At 36.2% G+C, this 17,525-nt stretch overlaps 1 protein-coding gene across 5 annotated transcripts in view; it reads right to left on the bottom strand.

The window, feature by feature from the left end:
- The window catches only part of CUL3 (cullin 3), a 116,203-nt gene that overhangs the window by 20,778 nt on the left and 77,900 nt on the right, over positions 1 to 17,525 (bottom strand). For 4 of the 5 annotated variants that reach the window (XM_033230045.1, XM_033230049.1, XM_033230046.1 and 1 more), the window contains 7 exons: positions 14,907 to 15,052; positions 14,017 to 14,193; positions 11,721 to 11,891; positions 11,034 to 11,141; positions 8,484 to 8,608; positions 5,840 to 5,936; positions 3,578 to 3,712 (listed from right to left, as the gene is read on the bottom strand). In XM_033230045.1, the coding sequence (XP_033085936.1) occupies positions 3,578 to 3,712; positions 5,840 to 5,936; positions 8,484 to 8,608; positions 11,034 to 11,141; positions 11,721 to 11,891; positions 14,017 to 14,193; positions 14,907 to 15,052 (959 nt within the window). The remainder of the gene's footprint in view (positions 1 to 3,577; positions 3,713 to 5,839; positions 5,937 to 8,483; positions 8,609 to 11,033; positions 11,142 to 11,720; positions 11,892 to 14,016; positions 14,194 to 14,906; positions 15,053 to 17,525) is intronic. The other variant, XM_033230047.1, reaches the window with a different exon arrangement.

Below are 17,525 nucleotides of genomic sequence, written 5' to 3'. Positions count from 1 at the left end.
ATAGACTACCACTGTATGTATTTCCTATTTTTAGCTGTTCTAAATCACAATAAACTTACCTTTATCCATTCAAAAAACATGAAAAGAAAAAACCTCAGCAGCAGCCTGACTACTACAGATTAAATATGACACTACAAATTAATGCCACCTGTTGTAGCTGGACTCTATGACAGCACGTAATAATCCTGGTATATGTTAATCTTGTGTGGTCCTCTCACTCTATCAGGGCTGACTTGGGCAACCAAGAAAATGAGAAGTGACACTAGATGTCTTCCAGGGAAAGATAAAAAAAGGCACTGTAGGTTCTGCCTGGGTCTTCTGGATTGCTCGCTCTTGGGAAAACCAGCCACCAAGATTTGAGGACAAAGAGCTACATGAAAAGGCCCGTGTGGAGAGAAACTAAGGCCGCTTAACAACATCCAGAACAAAGTTGCCAGCCATGCGAACCACCTTGGAAGTGTATTCTCCAGCTCCAGTCAAACCGTTAGATGACCAAAACCCCAGACAACATCTAAATGCAACCTCATGAACCCCAAGCCAGAACTACCCAACTGAGTATCTTCTGAATCCCTAACCCACAGAAACCATGAGAGATAACACATTGTTAGTGGTTGTTTTAAATCACTAACTTTTGAGATTTGTCATGTGGCATTAAATAATACACCATCTTACTGAACTCATAGAGCATATTCAAAAATAAAAGTTCACTTTCCTTTAAATTACTATAATTAAATACTTTTAACTATCTCCACTAATTTGTGGAGGTGATTTCTGTAAAAAAGTGGCTAATAAAACATAAGCAATGGACTGTAGAGAAACACATAATGTGAGCAAAGATGCATTTCTTGTGCCTTCTCACAATGCCCCAGATTTGAGGTGTCAGCAGCCAGAAGGCTTTGGAGCCATACGCATGGCATTCTATATACACGACAATCCGTTTCTGCTTTGTGACTTAGCTAAAGTTGGAAAACTTAGAGAGATTTTCTACTTAATTTTAACTTTCCATCTAATAACTGCTCATTAGCATCAATGATCCCAAGTCAGATGGGAAAGGGAAAAGCTTGAACCACTAAAATTTCCAACAATTCCGACAACAGCTTTAAAAAATGAATTTGTATTTTTGATTATCTCATTATTTTTACCAGTTCTTTTTTTTTTTTTTTTGAGGCAGAGTCTTGCTCTGCCGCCCAGGCTGGATTGCAGTGATGCAATCTCGACTCACTGCAAGCTCCGCCTCCCGGGTTCACGCCATTCTCCTGCCTCAGCCTCCTGAGTAGCTGGGACTACAGGTGCCCACCACCACGCCCGGCTAATTTTTTGTATTTTTAATAGAGATGGGGTTTCACCGTGGTCTCGATCTCCTGACCTTGTGATTCGCCCACCTCGGCCTCCCAAAGTGCTGGGATTACAGGCATGAGCCACCGCACCCGGCCTATTTTTACCAGTTCTTTATACGCCAGGACTCTAAAAACCAACTCTTGCATTTACCAAGTAGCTAATTTGGTTTAAAATATATTATCCATTAAGAGCTGCAGATTAAAAAATTACACAAAAACAGCTGTTAGAGATAATTTAATTCCACCTCTGTTTGAAAAGCCTAGGTTTGAATAAGGTACTCAATGCTTGCTTAATCAATATTCTTGGGACTCAATCAAATATAACTTGTGCTTGAAAATCAAGGTTATAATAAAATAAAAATAAAAGTTAAAAAAAAATCAAAGTTATTCCCTAGGTAAGACTCACATGGAAATACATGAGAAAAACCTCTCAATTTAGCAATTGAGCTACTGAAATACCTGTATTTCAAGCATTCCCTTTAAATATATCACATAAAAATGTTGCTCTGTTAATTACACTAATTTCCATACTCACATAAATGGGACACATAAATGGGAGTATGGACGTGAATATTAAATAGGCCTAGAACTTACTCTTGCTCTTAATTTCAAACATACTATTTTTTTTCCTGTGTTCACCTGTATATGAAAATTTTCAAAAGTTTTCAATTAAGTACAAATATGGAATTAATTTTAAGAGTCTTTCAAAATGTTCATTCATTACCTTAAATTTAAACTTAGTATTAATCACATGATCTTCATTTTAACCCCAAAACACCCTTTAAATGTACAGGAAATGACTAATTGGATTTAATGTAATCAAATCATATTTTAATTGTGAGAAAAGGAAAAGAAAAAACAAAAAGCATATTATAACGTTAGTTACTCTAATGAAACAATATGGGTGTGAAGAGAAAAATGACTGCACTATCAAGACAGCATAAAACTGGCATAAAGACAGACATAGAAATCAATGAAACAGATCAGATAGCATAAAAATAGACCCACCCATATATGATCAATTGATTGTTAAATAATGACGGCAAGCTAATTCAGTGGGAGAAAATAGTGCCTTCAACAAATGATGCTGGAACCAACAACTGACTGCGTGAGGGGAAAAGTATCTTAATCCTTACCTTATACTATATTAAAAAATTAACTTAAAATTCATTGTAGACATAAATGTAAAAGCTAAAATTATAAACTACTGAAAAAATAAAAATAAATTGCTAAAATTTCAGGGTAGATAATAATTTCTTAGCACTTAAAGCACAAACTACAAAAAGTAAAGTGATGAACTGGACTTTTTCAGTATTTTAAAACTCTGCTCTTCAAAAGACACTATTAAGAAAATGAAAAGGCAAGCAACAGACTGAAAAAAGTACTCACAGCACATATATCTGATGAAGGACTTGTATCCAGAATTTATAAAGGACTTTTACAATGTAGTAAGAAAACAACCCAAAAAAGAAACACTTCACCAAACAAGATATATCAGTGGCATATTAACACATAAAAGATGCTCAACATCATAAAAAAAAAAAAAGAAAATTAAATCCAAAATGAGACACAATTACACACCAACTAAAGTGGCTCAAAATCTAAAGACTGTGGAGGATGTGGAGTGACTGGACCATCTTGCACTGCTAGCAAATATGAGAACTGGTATAGCTGCATTGGAATACAGTTTGGCAGTTTCTTAAAATGTTAAACACTTAGCTCTACTTGTAACAGCCTAAATCCAGTATCAACCCAAATGCCCATCAACAGGTGAACTGACAAAAGGATTAAAGCATACAGACAACATGTATGATTCCATTTACATCAAAGTCTTAAAAAACCAAAACTAATTTATAGTGATATAAAGCAGGTCACTGGCTGTCTGGGGCTCGAGGTGGTAGGAGGGAATGAACTGGCAAGGTGTACAAAGCAATTCTGGAGGTAATGCTCTATATTTTTGGGCAATAGTCTTGTGATGGTAGTTACACAGGTGCACTCATTTAAAACTCATCAAATTGTCTACTTATATAAGGTATGTTTTATATAAAAATACTTCTATAAATTTAAAAATAATAAAACACAACTCAATAAATGTATGATGTTCATACAGTTCCATGATCCATTTTACAGTTTTCTCTAAAGGTATCTAAAGAGACTCTCTAAGGGTTACTCAAATAAGAAACAAGTAACAAGTGAGTTAGAAACAACACAGTTAAAATGTATATAACCACAATCCATACCTCAAATGTGTATTTTTCTCTATTATTAAAGAGCATTAATATGGTCATCTGGAAAGTGGAAACTTGCAATATGTGCTTCCGTGTATTAGAGCCAGTTACTTGTGCACCTCCAACACCAACTTCAGATCCATCTTCCTGTTTCATTTTTTAAAAAATATAAACAAAGATACAATCATTTCCTGGTAACATTTATGTACCTATGTGTGTACATATGTATGTATGTATGTTACAGGGTCTCACTTTGTCATCCAGGCTGCAGTTCAATGGCGCAAACATGGTTCACTGCAGCTTCAACCTCCTGGGCTCAAGCAATCTTCCTGCCTCAGCCTCCAGAGTAACTAGGACCATGGGTGTGCACTACCATGCCCAGCTAATTTTTGTATTTGCTATAGAGACCAGGTTTTGCCATGCTGCCCATGCTGGTCTCAAACTCATGGGCTCCAGTGATTTGCCCGCCTTGGACTCACAAAGTGCTGGGATTACAGGCATGAGCCACCACACCTGACCAATTTCCTGGTAACTTTAACAGCATGTTTCAGAAACAGGTCCCATAATCTCCATCCTCCCCCTCAACAAAAACTATGTAACTTATTTCTACAAAGGAAATCTTTTTTTTTTTTTTTCAGACAGAGTCTTGCTCTGTTGCCCAGGCTGGAGTGCAGTGGCACGATCTTGGCTCACTGCAAGCTACGCCTCCTGGGTTCATGCCATTCTCCTGCCTCTCACGCTCGGCTAATTTTTTGTATTTTTAGTAGAGATGGGGTTTCACCATGTTAGCGTGTTAGCCAGGAGAGTCTCCATCTCCTGACCTCGTGATCCACCCGTCTCGGCCTCCCAAAGTGCTGGGATTACAGGCGTGAGCCATCGCGCCCGGCCCGGAAATCTACTTTTTAAAATGTGTGTGTGTACCCACACACAGACACCATACCACACCACACAACACCACACCACACACACACACACACAGTATTTAGGACTGTCTCCTGTCCCCCCACTGTGAATATTTTAATGTTATCTGAGCAAGTAACTAATCAATTCCCTATATTTAATGCTAAAATTAACAGTACACTATGGGATGATAATAATAATGGACTTACAAAACATCACTACTGTTATACTACCACCAGAAGTAACAGGATTAGGTTTCTTTCTGTGTGACCTAATCACAGTAAGAGATCAAAAAATAGCATAGCACAGCATGGGGGCCAGGGGAGCAAGGGGGAAGCGCCATTCTCAAAGCCTATTCCTGCTTTATGATTTAAGGGATACAAAGTGGAACTTTCTAATTCTTCAATAATTAACATATGCATATGTTTAAAAACTCTACTGATCTGCTTAATAAACTTTAAAAGAACATGATTATTTAGGAAAAAAAAACACTCTCTTTTAAAACAAAAGCAGGCAGTAATTAAAAGCTAAGTTCTTTAGTCTCCTTGTCCTTCCCACTTAAACTTAAATATATGTGTCGAATATTATTTAACTAAATGAACTATAAAGTGCTATTTCCCATTTCAATTAAATATCAAAATTAGAATATTTTTATAGGCATTTTCAGCAATACTTTAAACACTGATGTTAACAGTGATTCATCATACCAAACTAGTAAAATTCTCATTAAAATCTAAAACTTACTTGTTGCCTAGATGACAATTTAGGTATATTTCTACAGTTTTTCTAGAAGACTTAATATTTTTTGAAGGCAAATAATCCTGATTCATATCAAGTAATGAAAATAAATTATTACTCTAAACCTCTCAATCTAGATATAAAAATGCGACTGCTTTTTAAAAGTGAAGGCAAATCACTGGTCCAATACTAATTTTTTAAATGACTTTAATAACATTTGTATATTTAACAAACCTCGAATGTTAATTTTCCCAATCTTGATTTATTAGAAATAAAGATTATAGGTAACAGAATTTCGAAAAGGGGCTCACAGCTTTGTATGTTCTGAAATCAACTTACATTTTACTATTTTATGCAATATTTTCTTAAACCTAATTTTATAAATAAAATATGTAATTTTCCTAATGTTTAGTCCTTAGGGAAGACTATACTGGTGTAGTCTTCATATTTTCAAAGTTGCAGTTAGCAACTGAGAGAACATAAGTAATAAATCAAAGCTAGGATTTTTAACCTTTCTAACATGTGAGACAGGCAGAGAAACAGGAGAAATAATTTACCCAGGTCAACATAAATCACAAATCAGCTCTAATAGACTAACTTTAAGTTACATAATATGTTCAAACTATCAATATTTACCTTTTTAACTGGTCCATAAAATGTGGCATTGAGATCTGCAGAACCCATATGATGCTGGAGTGTGAGCTGTCGACCACTGTGTTTGGCTAAGTAGAACCTTCAGAAATCAAACCAGGTTTTAGCAAATCAAACAAACTTACACATTTGAAATTACAAACCACAGGATAACATCCCTTAAACATGTATGTGTGTGTGTGTGTGTGTGTGTGTGCATATATATATATATATATATATATATATGGACTTTAAAAGTTTAAGGAAACCTTAGGAATCAAGTTCAGGTACAACTTTCTACAGGAGAGACCTTGAGAGAGCCCTAAGTAACTCAGCTAGGTATTAAATGACGAAGACAGCACACTAAATAATTTCTACGGTACACTCTGGCCCAACCTACTGCTGTTCAGCCCCTGCTATTCTTAAGAACACCTTTCTCCACAGTAACCCAATAATCAATTTGTCCTAAGCCAGTAGTAGACATCGACAGTACAAAATATACTCCTATACTACAGTACAAAAAATACTCAATGCACTAATGCTGAACAAAGGGCATTTATAAAATATTCCTCTGAGAAAAGTTTACGTAACTTTTTCTTACATATTAAAATTATAAACGATAAACTCTCCCTTTGTTTTTGTTGTTCAAACTGGTACTTTTTCTTGAATTTTTATATTTATTTTTTTTGTCACTATCCACACCGTATTTTTTCAAAGCCTGAGTCACTGTGTGGTTCTTGCCCCAGTATAACAATCATCCCTTCACTCTTAGAATTCCGTTTCCTTTGTCGTTTTGCCCTTCTACAGTTGGTAAAAAATGAGGACTTCGGGCCAACATTTCTGTGAACTCAAGAGACTATAAGCAGTGCCTAAACCAGTAGGATTAGGCAAGTAAAACTAGTTGGACAGCAGATATTTCATGAACTCTTGCAACAGGGTGTATCTGTGTGCATGTCTAAAGGGTTATACTGATTCACTATGCCAATAAGGATGATGCAGTTGACCAGGGTAAAGCAGGACTGTCCACAGGATTATGCGAATTGTGGTGGTGGAGACAGTATACAAGATTCATGGATTAAACACCTAGCTGCTCTCCTGGAAAATCGCCTATGTTCTAAAAGACAAATCTAGTTTTTATTTTTTTAATTTATGAAGCTACAAGTGAATAATACGCTAGTGCTTCTGGTTCAAAATGAAAGCAACTGGCTATGGTAATGTAGAGAAGACAGCTAGGATAGCACCAGAATGTTTGAGGCTTTTTAAGTTAAATTCTTAGCTACCTTGCCTTACAAAGATACATGTCAATATGCTGAATACTCAAAGATCCAGAATATGCGCTATTTAAAAATATATTATCTTCTGGATCAGCACCAAAAATATCTTTAGTTTCTGTACAACCTACGTCAAGTTTTTACGTATAGGCAAGTCGAAATTATTTCTGATGAAAGTCACAAACTCCACAGAAATCATTCATGAAGATATAGTCAAACAACTTTCAAATACATTTTGACATCAAGGTCAGGCAATTCACCTGGAAGAACATCTTAATGAGTACCAATGAATTTTTTGTAGTAAGATGTTTGATGTCAACCTTTTATTATGGGAATATTTTACATCCCACACAAAGAAGGCAGTGGTACTTGGAAACTTAAGACAATTGCTAGAATCATTAAGACTAAGGTGAAGAATTTGTACAGTGCCTTCCATGATTTCAAAGAGGTCATGACAAGACACTTGTCCTCCTGACAATATCAAATGCAGTTTCTTCCCAGTTGTTTTTTCAGATCTGGTTCGAGGTTAACAGCTCACCAGCAGATGTTCTAGAGTATCTCTGTTGTCTCTGATCCCAGCAGCAAGATGCAAGGGGGTCAGGAGGCCTTTTGTTTGGTCACTGATAACTGATCTACACCATGCTGAAGAAATAAAGAAGCCACTCTGGTATTATTCCACTTATAAGCACCTTGCAGGAATATCTAGCTATCCACAGTCACTGCAAAAACATCTGCCCCTTGTGCAATCAGCTCACAGACAACGTCTAAGTGTCCACCTTAGGCTGCTCGATGAAGGGGGTGATATACTCATCTTCATCCCTAGCGTTCACACGAGTGGTCTTTTCACAAAATAGTCTCCACACTGGGTAAATCATTTATTTTCAGCAGCCCAAAAAAGATATTTGCTTGGATCTTTTTGTTTTTTTCTTGCGTATCACTCTTGCTTTTTTCATCTTGCTCCTCTTCCTCATCAAAACTGCTATCTCAGAGCCCCTGAGTACTAGTGGGAATAAGGTATCCACGTATTTCCAACAATGCGAGTTGGCTGAAGTGTTCAGAAAGTCCAAGGAATTCTCTGGATCTGGTTTTCCATCATCATTTACTTTCTCTTTTTCCATTTTCACTACTGCTCTAAATAAAAGGCATTTCAAATGCCAGCATATAAACAATCTTTCTAGAGATAAATTATGCCTGCTTTACTTTATTCATCAAGATCCTACAGAGGGGGAAATTGCTGCATGCCAGGATAAATGCTCCTTTTGAACATGAGGTAATAAATGGAATACATTCATCCTCAATTACAGATATTAATGTTCAAATTCATTTTAATTTTGAACACTTATTTGTACATAGTAATACAAAGTCTGATTTTGATTTACCTTCTGAATATCTCAAAAGCATGTCTTGGTGCTGGTGGGATGTTGCACTTTGGTGTGGCTGACTGAGTGGGCCAATATCCTGTTGTGAGCACCCGGACTGTAAGATCAACACCACCTAAAGATACCTATGTAAAACAGAAAGAGATAATCCCCTCAAAATTAACTAGGATTTGCTTTCTGTTCTGTTTAGACATTGTGTTAGATTTACCAAAGCAGTTAGTTAGCTCCATGTCTAATATCTAACAAAAAACCATTTTATTTTTTATTTTTTTTTGAGACGGAGTCTCGCTCATTGCCCAGGCTAGAGTGCAATGGCACGACCTCGGCTCACTACAACCTCTGCCTCCCAGGTTCAAGCGATTCTCCTGCCTCCTGAGTAGCTGGGATTACAGGCATGCCCACCACGCCTGGCTAATTTTGTATTTTTAGTAGAGACGGGGTTTCTACATGTTGGTCAGGCTGGTCTCGAACTCCTGACCTCAAGTGATCTGCCCGCCTCGGCCTCCCAAAGTGCTGGGAGTACAGGCATGAGCCATCGCGCCCAGCAAAAAAACAGATTTTCTTAAATGTTAGACCCACCCAGTGTTTCCCGAATTTTAACTACTATGGCAAACAGTTATAATTATTGCTTATGATGTTAATTTAAAAACACTGACCAAAGGACAGTTTTTGGCACATGAATCAAGTCTTACTGTTATCACTGAGAACGGAAAAGTTTGGGCCTTTTCAAATAAAAGGTCAAGGGGGTCAATTATATCATTTTAGAGAAAATTCTAGCATAATATCCTTCATCTCAGTTTTAAAATATTTTTGCCATCTTAACACGTATTTCTAATATTCCAGCACCTATTTCGACTAAAGTAACTAAAACTTTTGTGTTTTAACATGTAGCTCACATTCCAACAACCTCTGCATAGGACACTATAGATCCAGTGCTACAGAGCAGGTGCTCTATAAATATCTGTACAATGAATAACTACTTCTAAGCTAGTATCACTGTAACAATTATTTTCTTCTTTTAAACAAATTAAATTTTTAAGTAAACAACAAAGCACAACAAAAACTCTTAAAGATTAAATATTATCTTTATTATTGATATTCAGAATGTGTTATAAATCATTATTTCGTTTTTATCTTGCCCCAATGATTTGGTAATATAAATTTTTAAGGGGAGGAATCAGAGTTTATGAATATCAAGAAGCATTCTACACTCATATTTCTTCACAAGTATCCACTAAATTATTATTTTAAGGAAACTGAAAATAAAAAACTTAGATGATGCAGACAAGACAGGATCACAGAAGAGACTCTTACATGGTGTACTGGCGGAAGTGGAAAACTGTTTATACATTTGCAAGTTGGTTAGGGGAAGGGAGGGTAACAAAGTGGTCAGTCCATTCATCCCATATCAATATGCATGGGATCTACCCCAATCATCCCTATAGTTTTCAATGTGTAAGATTTGTGGAAGAAAAAAATTTAAAAACTTACTATAGCAAACAAAAAATACAAGAAAATATATCAATATATTAGATTTAACTATACATTCCTAAACAATCTAAAAAAAATCCACGATAATTGCACTACTCATTTCCTGTCTACCTGAAATTTGTCACAGACTTGCATCTTTCCTCCTCTCAGCTCAACTGTAAACACTGATATTTATAAAGTAAATCATACAACTATTTACATTAAAGTCAGAATGTTTTCACAGAAATAAATGGTTATTCTACAGAATGAAGTATTTTCACATATCTGGTTTGTGAGACTATGAAACCAGTAGAAGTGATGATCTCATATTCAGATATCAAAGTAAAGACCCACAAATCTGTTAAATGGTTGTGACGCATTTTAACTATACAGTGGTACGTGGTGATTTAAAAAATTTAAAAACTGTTAATATTCCCCCTTAAGATTAAGTTGAAAATCAGAGTAAAAAAATGAAACTAAATTCTGAATTTCATTAAATGCTCACAAAACGCCCATCAAACTCCAAAGCCACAGAAGTTCCAGCTCACCACCTTTGGGGAGTTATACCAAACACATTTATAATACATTAATTTCTTTGTTTTTATAGTCTCAGTTCACCTGCTATACACGCTTAGGATATAAGGCCCATTTAAGCTAAACTGACAGAGGAGAATGACAGTAGTGAGGTATAGGAAGGTCAGGTGACTATCCCAAGATGACACAATCTTGGGGTAAAGTGAAAAGAAGAATACTGAAACTTAGTAAACTTGTGTAAGCCCAATACTCTTTCCACAATGTATAATAGATTTGTATTATCTTTATTAACAACAGAATAATTCTCTTTATTAAATTGTCAGTGTATTCCTTCAAGTGGGAAGAAGAAACTAAATTTTCAAAGAATAAAAAATTTTAACATGAACATGGAAAAAGAGGTAACGTGAAGGAAAATAAGTACAAACAAAACACGTGTTGTCACTAATGACATTTAAAGAAACAATTGTCATCTGCTAAGTGGATGAAAATGCCCATTACAAAAGACTTTACATGAATATCTAAGTAGAAATTAATGCAGAATCTTACACCAGTTGCCTGTAGATGTTGCCTGAATTCATCCATCGTTGTGTTTGAGATGCTCATATCCCTAAACATTCCTTCCAGTTTTGACGTGAACTGACATCCACATTCAGTCTGTAGAGGAAAAACACAAATTTACACAAATAAATGGTAGATTTTTCTGTGAGGAAGTACTGAAAGAAATAAACTATTTCATGTTATTGCTATCCCTGATAATCTTCTTGTAAATTTTTCCAGTAGTTGCTCTATGCCTGTGGTTAGCAAACTTCAGGTTTTTAAAACGCAAATTCTCAGATTATTTCAGAGAGTCCAATTTACTCCCTGAAAGGTAGGGCCCAGAACTCTGTTTTTAACTAGCATCTCAGGTGATTCAGGTGCAAGTATTCTATGGACCACATTTTGCGAAGAAGAACTACATGGCAAAAGCCTCTTTGTTTCCCTTTTACTAATCTTCCCCTCCAGGACTCCATGAATGTATCCTGACACATCAACAGAAATTCTAGCAAACTATGAATGTCCCTGAACTTGAACAAATGTTAGTGTAGTCTGTGTTCTTCTCCAAAACAATCTACCTTTATTTCTAGAAATAAACACTTAATAATCAACCAAATAATTTCCAGTCACATGTTGTCAGTACACAACCATGATAAACATCAGTTAGGTGCATTCTATTCCATCTAAAACATACCTTACCTTTAACTTAGATATCATGTTTTTTTCAGAGTCATCAGAAACACTTTTATTTGTGAGAAGTCTCCTTGCCAAGTGTTGTTTATAATAACGTTCAAATACATCTTTTTCTTGCATAAACCTAAAAAGGACCATTGCTTTATCCAATATTGTTTCTACTTCTTGCTCCGTTAGCTGCAAAATTAAGACGATTTAACAATTACACAATTTTAGTTCTACAAAAGTAGTACTACAGTTCATTTACAGCTTAAAAACACTATTGTTTGAAAACACAGGTATCTGATTGACATATATCAGAAAAAGGGACATGGTTTGACGAAGTGTCGCCTACTTCACATAGTAGCATCATTCTTACATTCTCATTTAGTGCATCATGAATGAGGGGTTGGAGTGAATTCTCTTCCATAGAGGGCTACCACTGAATTGGAGGCATAAGGTAATATAGCGCTGGGTTAAGGGATGACTGAGAACAGATGAAATGAAATTTTAGTCACAGAGATCATTTTATGAAGGCTTTGCATATGCAGGCAAAAACTTACACAGCCAAAAGACGGAATTTTTCATTTAAGCTCACAGCCTAAATTGTGCAAACACAAGGCAATAATTTGTTATAATCCAAACAGTAAAAAGGCCATTGCCCTTACTTTATTTTTTATTTCTATTTTGGTTTTTTTTGAGATGGGAATTTCATGCCTGTTGCCCAGGCTGGAGTGCAATGGCACCATCTTGGCTCACTGCAAACTGTGCCTCCCGGGTTCAAGCTATTCTCCTGCCTCAGCCTCCCGAGTAGCTGGGATTACAGATAAGCACCACCACGCCCAGCTAATTTTGTATTTTTAGTAGAGACGGGGTTTCTCCATGTTGGTCGGGCTGGTCTCGAACTCCCAACCTCAGGTGATCTGCCTGCCTCGGCCTCCCAAAGTGCTGGGATTACAAGCGTGAGTCACTGCGCCCAGCCGCCCTTACTTTTAAATAAGGGTAAAAGGATTCTGTGGCAGGTTGTATTAATATATTTAGAAAAATGGAAGACTAAATGAATGAGTAAATTAATAGACTTTTCTATTCTGTGCATCCTTAGTGATTCTGTTTCCTTACTGCAGCTACTGCCTGTAAAACCTGTGACAACATGTTGCTTTTCCCTTTGGTGTCACAAATTCCAACATGAGACCAATTCAGAAGTCAAGAGACCAATTCAGATGTGAGCAAAACATGCTTCAGTTGATTTTCCACGCTGTCGTGAGCTCCCCAGGTTCCAGAGATGTCATATATCATAAAGTCTCAAAATTAAGCTACACTAACTATTTTCTGAGATCTACTTTATTTATGCCTTAACATTCTTGGCATCCAATTACTGTTTGACATACAACCTCCAGAACCAGATGAGAGCAAACAACACTCTGTACTACTAGAAAGTTTTCTAGTTCTTTATCTTCAGCATGCCTAACTCTCAGTCACAAAAATGACTGTTTAAAACCAACTACAGCTGTGTAGTTGTTCAGGTTTTTTTTTTGAGACAGAGTTTCACTATTGTTGTCCAGGCTGGAGTGCAATGGCGCCATCTCGGCTCGCTGCAACCTCTGCCTCCTGGGTTCAAGTGATTCTCCTGCCTCAGCCTCCCGAGTACCTGGGATTACAGGCATCCAACACCACGCCCAGCTAATTTTGTATTTTTAGTAGAGACGGGGTTTCACCAAGTTGGTCAGGCTGGTCTCGAACTCCCAAACTCAGGTGATCTGCTCACCTTGGCCTCACAAAGTGCTGGGATTACAGGCATGAGCCACCACACCTGGACAGCTGTTCAGTTTTTCTGAGACAAAGTCTTGCTCTGTCGCCCAGGGTGGAGTGCAATAGTGCGATCATACCTCACTGCAGCCTTCAATTCCTGAGCTCAAGTGATCCTCTGCCTCAGCCTCTGAGACAACAGGTGCATACCACTGTGTGCCACTAATTTTTTTCTTTTTTGTAGAGATGGAGTCTCACTATGTTAACAAGGCTAATTTCAAACTCCTGGCCTCAAGATATCCTCCTGTCTTGGCCTCCCCAAATGCTGGGATTACAGGCATGAGCCACCAAGCCCATCCAGTTGCTTGTTTTTGAAGCCAATTACACATTAAGTGAAATGTCTAACTACTTTTGAGCATGTCAAGTATTTCAAACTATTTTTTAATACACCATGGCACACATTTAAGCACAGCAATGGGTCATGCTTAATTTTTATCTGTGAAATGTCCTAATTTTACATGTAATTTTGTATCTTTAAGTAAAATTAAATGTTATTTTCAAATGCATTACTACTTACCCCTTTGACTCCCTTTTTCAGCTTATCATCAATAAATAATGAGAGGTATTCAGGAGACCTGGAGTTGAGGTTGAGAAAATACTCAAAGTCACCCGCAATAGTTTGTTTAAAGAGCCGGTCATTGTTGAAAGATTCCAGAAGGAAGCGATCGAACCTACTCTTCAGATCCAATAAGCCCTTAGAAATAAAAACAAAATTTAGGACACATTATAATAATTTTTCCATAAATAATACACGTATGACCATATATGTTTATCTTAACTTTGCTGGTAATAAACATGTATATTCATTTTTAAACTTACAGCTTTGATATTATTTAAGCCTATATCTAAGCCTCTATTAAAAATGTCAATGAGAGAAGTATTATAACTTCCATATATGTATTAACACAATGCAAACGAACCAAAGAACCTCCTCACTGCTTCTCATTCTCCTGTCTTCACGGAATGGGTCAGGGAAAAAATTAGCTTAAAAAATGTACCAAAAAAGCTGATTATATTAAAACACAAAAACATGGCATATAATTTATTCATAGTACTACCTGAAAACAAAACATTTTCAAACAAAAAATAAACTGTTGTTTATTCCAATATACTACAGTATAGAAACACTAAGGCATACCAAAGAACCTCACATTCACTATTGAGACTATTTAAACAAGGTCTTCATCAGAGAAGTTAAATGAATAGTAGCAGTTGAATTTTAGCTCCCTGATATAAATATGCGCACCTTGCAAAATCCTAAAATACTTAAGATAATTACAACTATTAATTTACTACTGGGACAATTAAGTTGAAAATACACAATACACAGCATGGTAAAAGTGGCCTTTTTAGCACTTGTCAAAATGCCTTTATCATAAACGTAGAGCATCTTCTGGGTTTACTTACCTGGATATAGTCAACGGGATTCTTTCCTTCTCCTTCTTCAGAAACAAGAGCTTTACCTTGCTCCCTCAAATAGGAACTCATACACTCACACATTGTTTTCAAACCATTTGGCACACGACTAAATAACTTGTACATGCAACCAAGATCTACAAATCAGAAAACACAAATTGGCTACATTAAAGAAAAAAACAAGAATCTGTGTTCATGCTATAATACTTAGAGAAGCTTATTTCTCCATTACCCCCATTTGCTGACCACAACTATTAAAAATATACATGTATCAAAATGAAAACATGAAAAAGTAGGCTAGTTAATGGTTATTATTATAATTTATAAAACACAACTTTTAGACAAGATGCTTTGAAAGTATCAATTAAATGTCGAAGCAAATTTAAATTTACATGGAAGAAGAGATGCCAAAAACCGTAACAATGTCACAAAAACATGGCAACTGCAGTTTTGAGTTCATAAATACTTTATCCTACATAATTCTAATGCAGACCTAATGACACTACAAAATGTCTACAAAAAGGGTCACTAATTAAGATATAATTGGTAGTCCCTGTAATCAGGAAGAAATTTTAAAACCAATTTAAGTCTTGTGGGTATTTCCAAAGGTTTAACTGATGATCATGAAAACAAATCAAATGAACTATACTAAGATTTACTTCATTACACCTCAGGTAAAGTTTTTATGAAATGTATAATATAAACACCACTTCTTAAATATTTTCTTCAGAGCAATCGCTGTTTCCCAGGTGGCATCCTAAGCCAGTATCTGTACTTCAAAATTTGGTCTATCTCTCACTACACTTTTTAAATTTAGAATGAAAACTCTGGATCCTATCCATTTTTCAGTATCATTTTTCACAAGACTAAAATACAGATTTTAAAATACAGTTTTTCCATATGTCTAGTGTTTCTTTGCAATAACAACTTACTGGGAGAACACAGTGTCAGAACTTTACAATGATAATTTTAGAAGTTTTACAATCAATAACTTTTTTAAATGGAGTTAGAGTTTCTAGATCAGAGGCTGACCAATGTTTTTTCTGTAAAGCATCAGATAATAAACATTTCTAAATGTGAGCCATAGATCTCTGACTTAACTACTCTGACACTGTAGCAAGAAAGTAGCCACAGACAATACATAAATTAATGAGTGTGACTATGTTTCAAATAAAATTTTATGGGTATTGAAAATTTATATAAATTATCATGTGTAATTAAATACTCGATTTTTTTTTTTTTTAAACCAAACTGGTAGTGCATCAGATTTGGTGGACAGGCCCTAATTTGCCTACCTGGTCTACAGTTCTAAGAGTAGTTTAGAGCTTAAACTAAAGTTGTATGTATTTTTAAAATATTTCAAAGCAAGTTTGACAAAGTTTTACTAAAATTTATTTCAGTGACTTTCAGCAGCAAATTAGTTTCCATTAATAATATATGCCCATAGTAACCTACACATGGCAATTTTATAGCTTCTCACATGCTTAGCATAAATTACAACCAAGTTTCCCATGTTTAAAACAGGTATTACAAATCCAACAACAATGTATGGACACATACTACAGTAAACGTGGCACACCAAATACCTCTAACAAAATGGTTCGCAACTTGTCTATTTCATTTTTTTGTTGTAAGTTTTGCTTAGATATTACATGTTGTGTATTTAGTTGTACATAAATTACTACAATTTCATTGTATTTAAATGTCAGGGTAAAGGGAATGTAAAAGAGTAAATGATAATCTGGCATTCAAAAATTAAATATCATTATTTCTATATACACTTAATAAAATAGTTAAGATACCAGCTGGGCGCAGTGGCTCACGCCTGTAATCCCAGCACTCTGGGAGGCCGAGATGGGTGGATCATGAAGTCAGGAGATCGAGAGCATCCTGGCTAACACGGTGAGACCCCATCTCTACCAAAAATACAAAAAATTAGCCGGGCATGGTGGCAGGCGCTTGCAGTACCAGCTACTCGGGAGGCTGAGGCAGGAAAATGGCATGAACCCGGGAGGCAGAGCTTGCAATGAGCTGAGATCGCGCCACTGCACTCCAGCCTGGGTGACAGAGCAAGACTCCATCTCAAAAAAAAAAAAAAAGATACCATTTGAACTTAATTTCATAGTGCGATCTGCATCTAATAACAATCCAATTTATCCTCCATTCACAGTGAGAAAACTGTTTTTCGTTTTCTGATTTATGAGAATTTGGCTTCATAATGGTGAAGTTGCCTCTGACATATTCTCAACAAGAGCAACTTTTTTCCAAGAGCGGGGTCTACTGCAATTAAGACCTTTTGCCACACTAGGTTTCTAGTGGAAGCTCAGAAAAATTAAAGACAACATTTCCCCTTTTTTTTCTTAAGACAGCATCTCCCTCTGCAACCCAGGCTGGAGTGCAGTGGCATGATCTTGGCTCATTGCAGCCTTGACCTCCCTGGCCAGATTCAAATGATCCTCTCACCTCAACCTCCCAAGTGGCTGGAACTATAGAGGCATGTGCCATCGTGCCCAGCTAATTTTTGTATTTTTCATAGAGACAGGGTTCCACCAATTTGAACTCCTGAGCTGAAGCGATCCACTCGCTTCAGCCTCCCAAAAGTACTGAGAT

The sequence above is a fragment of the Trachypithecus francoisi genome, unplaced genomic scaffold (genome assembly GCF_009764315.1).
Source record: "Trachypithecus francoisi isolate TF-2019V2 unplaced genomic scaffold, Tfra_2.0 Lachesis_group13, whole genome shotgun sequence".
NCBI lineage: Eukaryota > Metazoa > Chordata > Mammalia > Primates > Cercopithecidae > Trachypithecus > Trachypithecus francoisi.
Note: the sequence above shows the minus strand (reverse complement) of the source record. Positions and strands in the feature narration are given on the sequence as shown.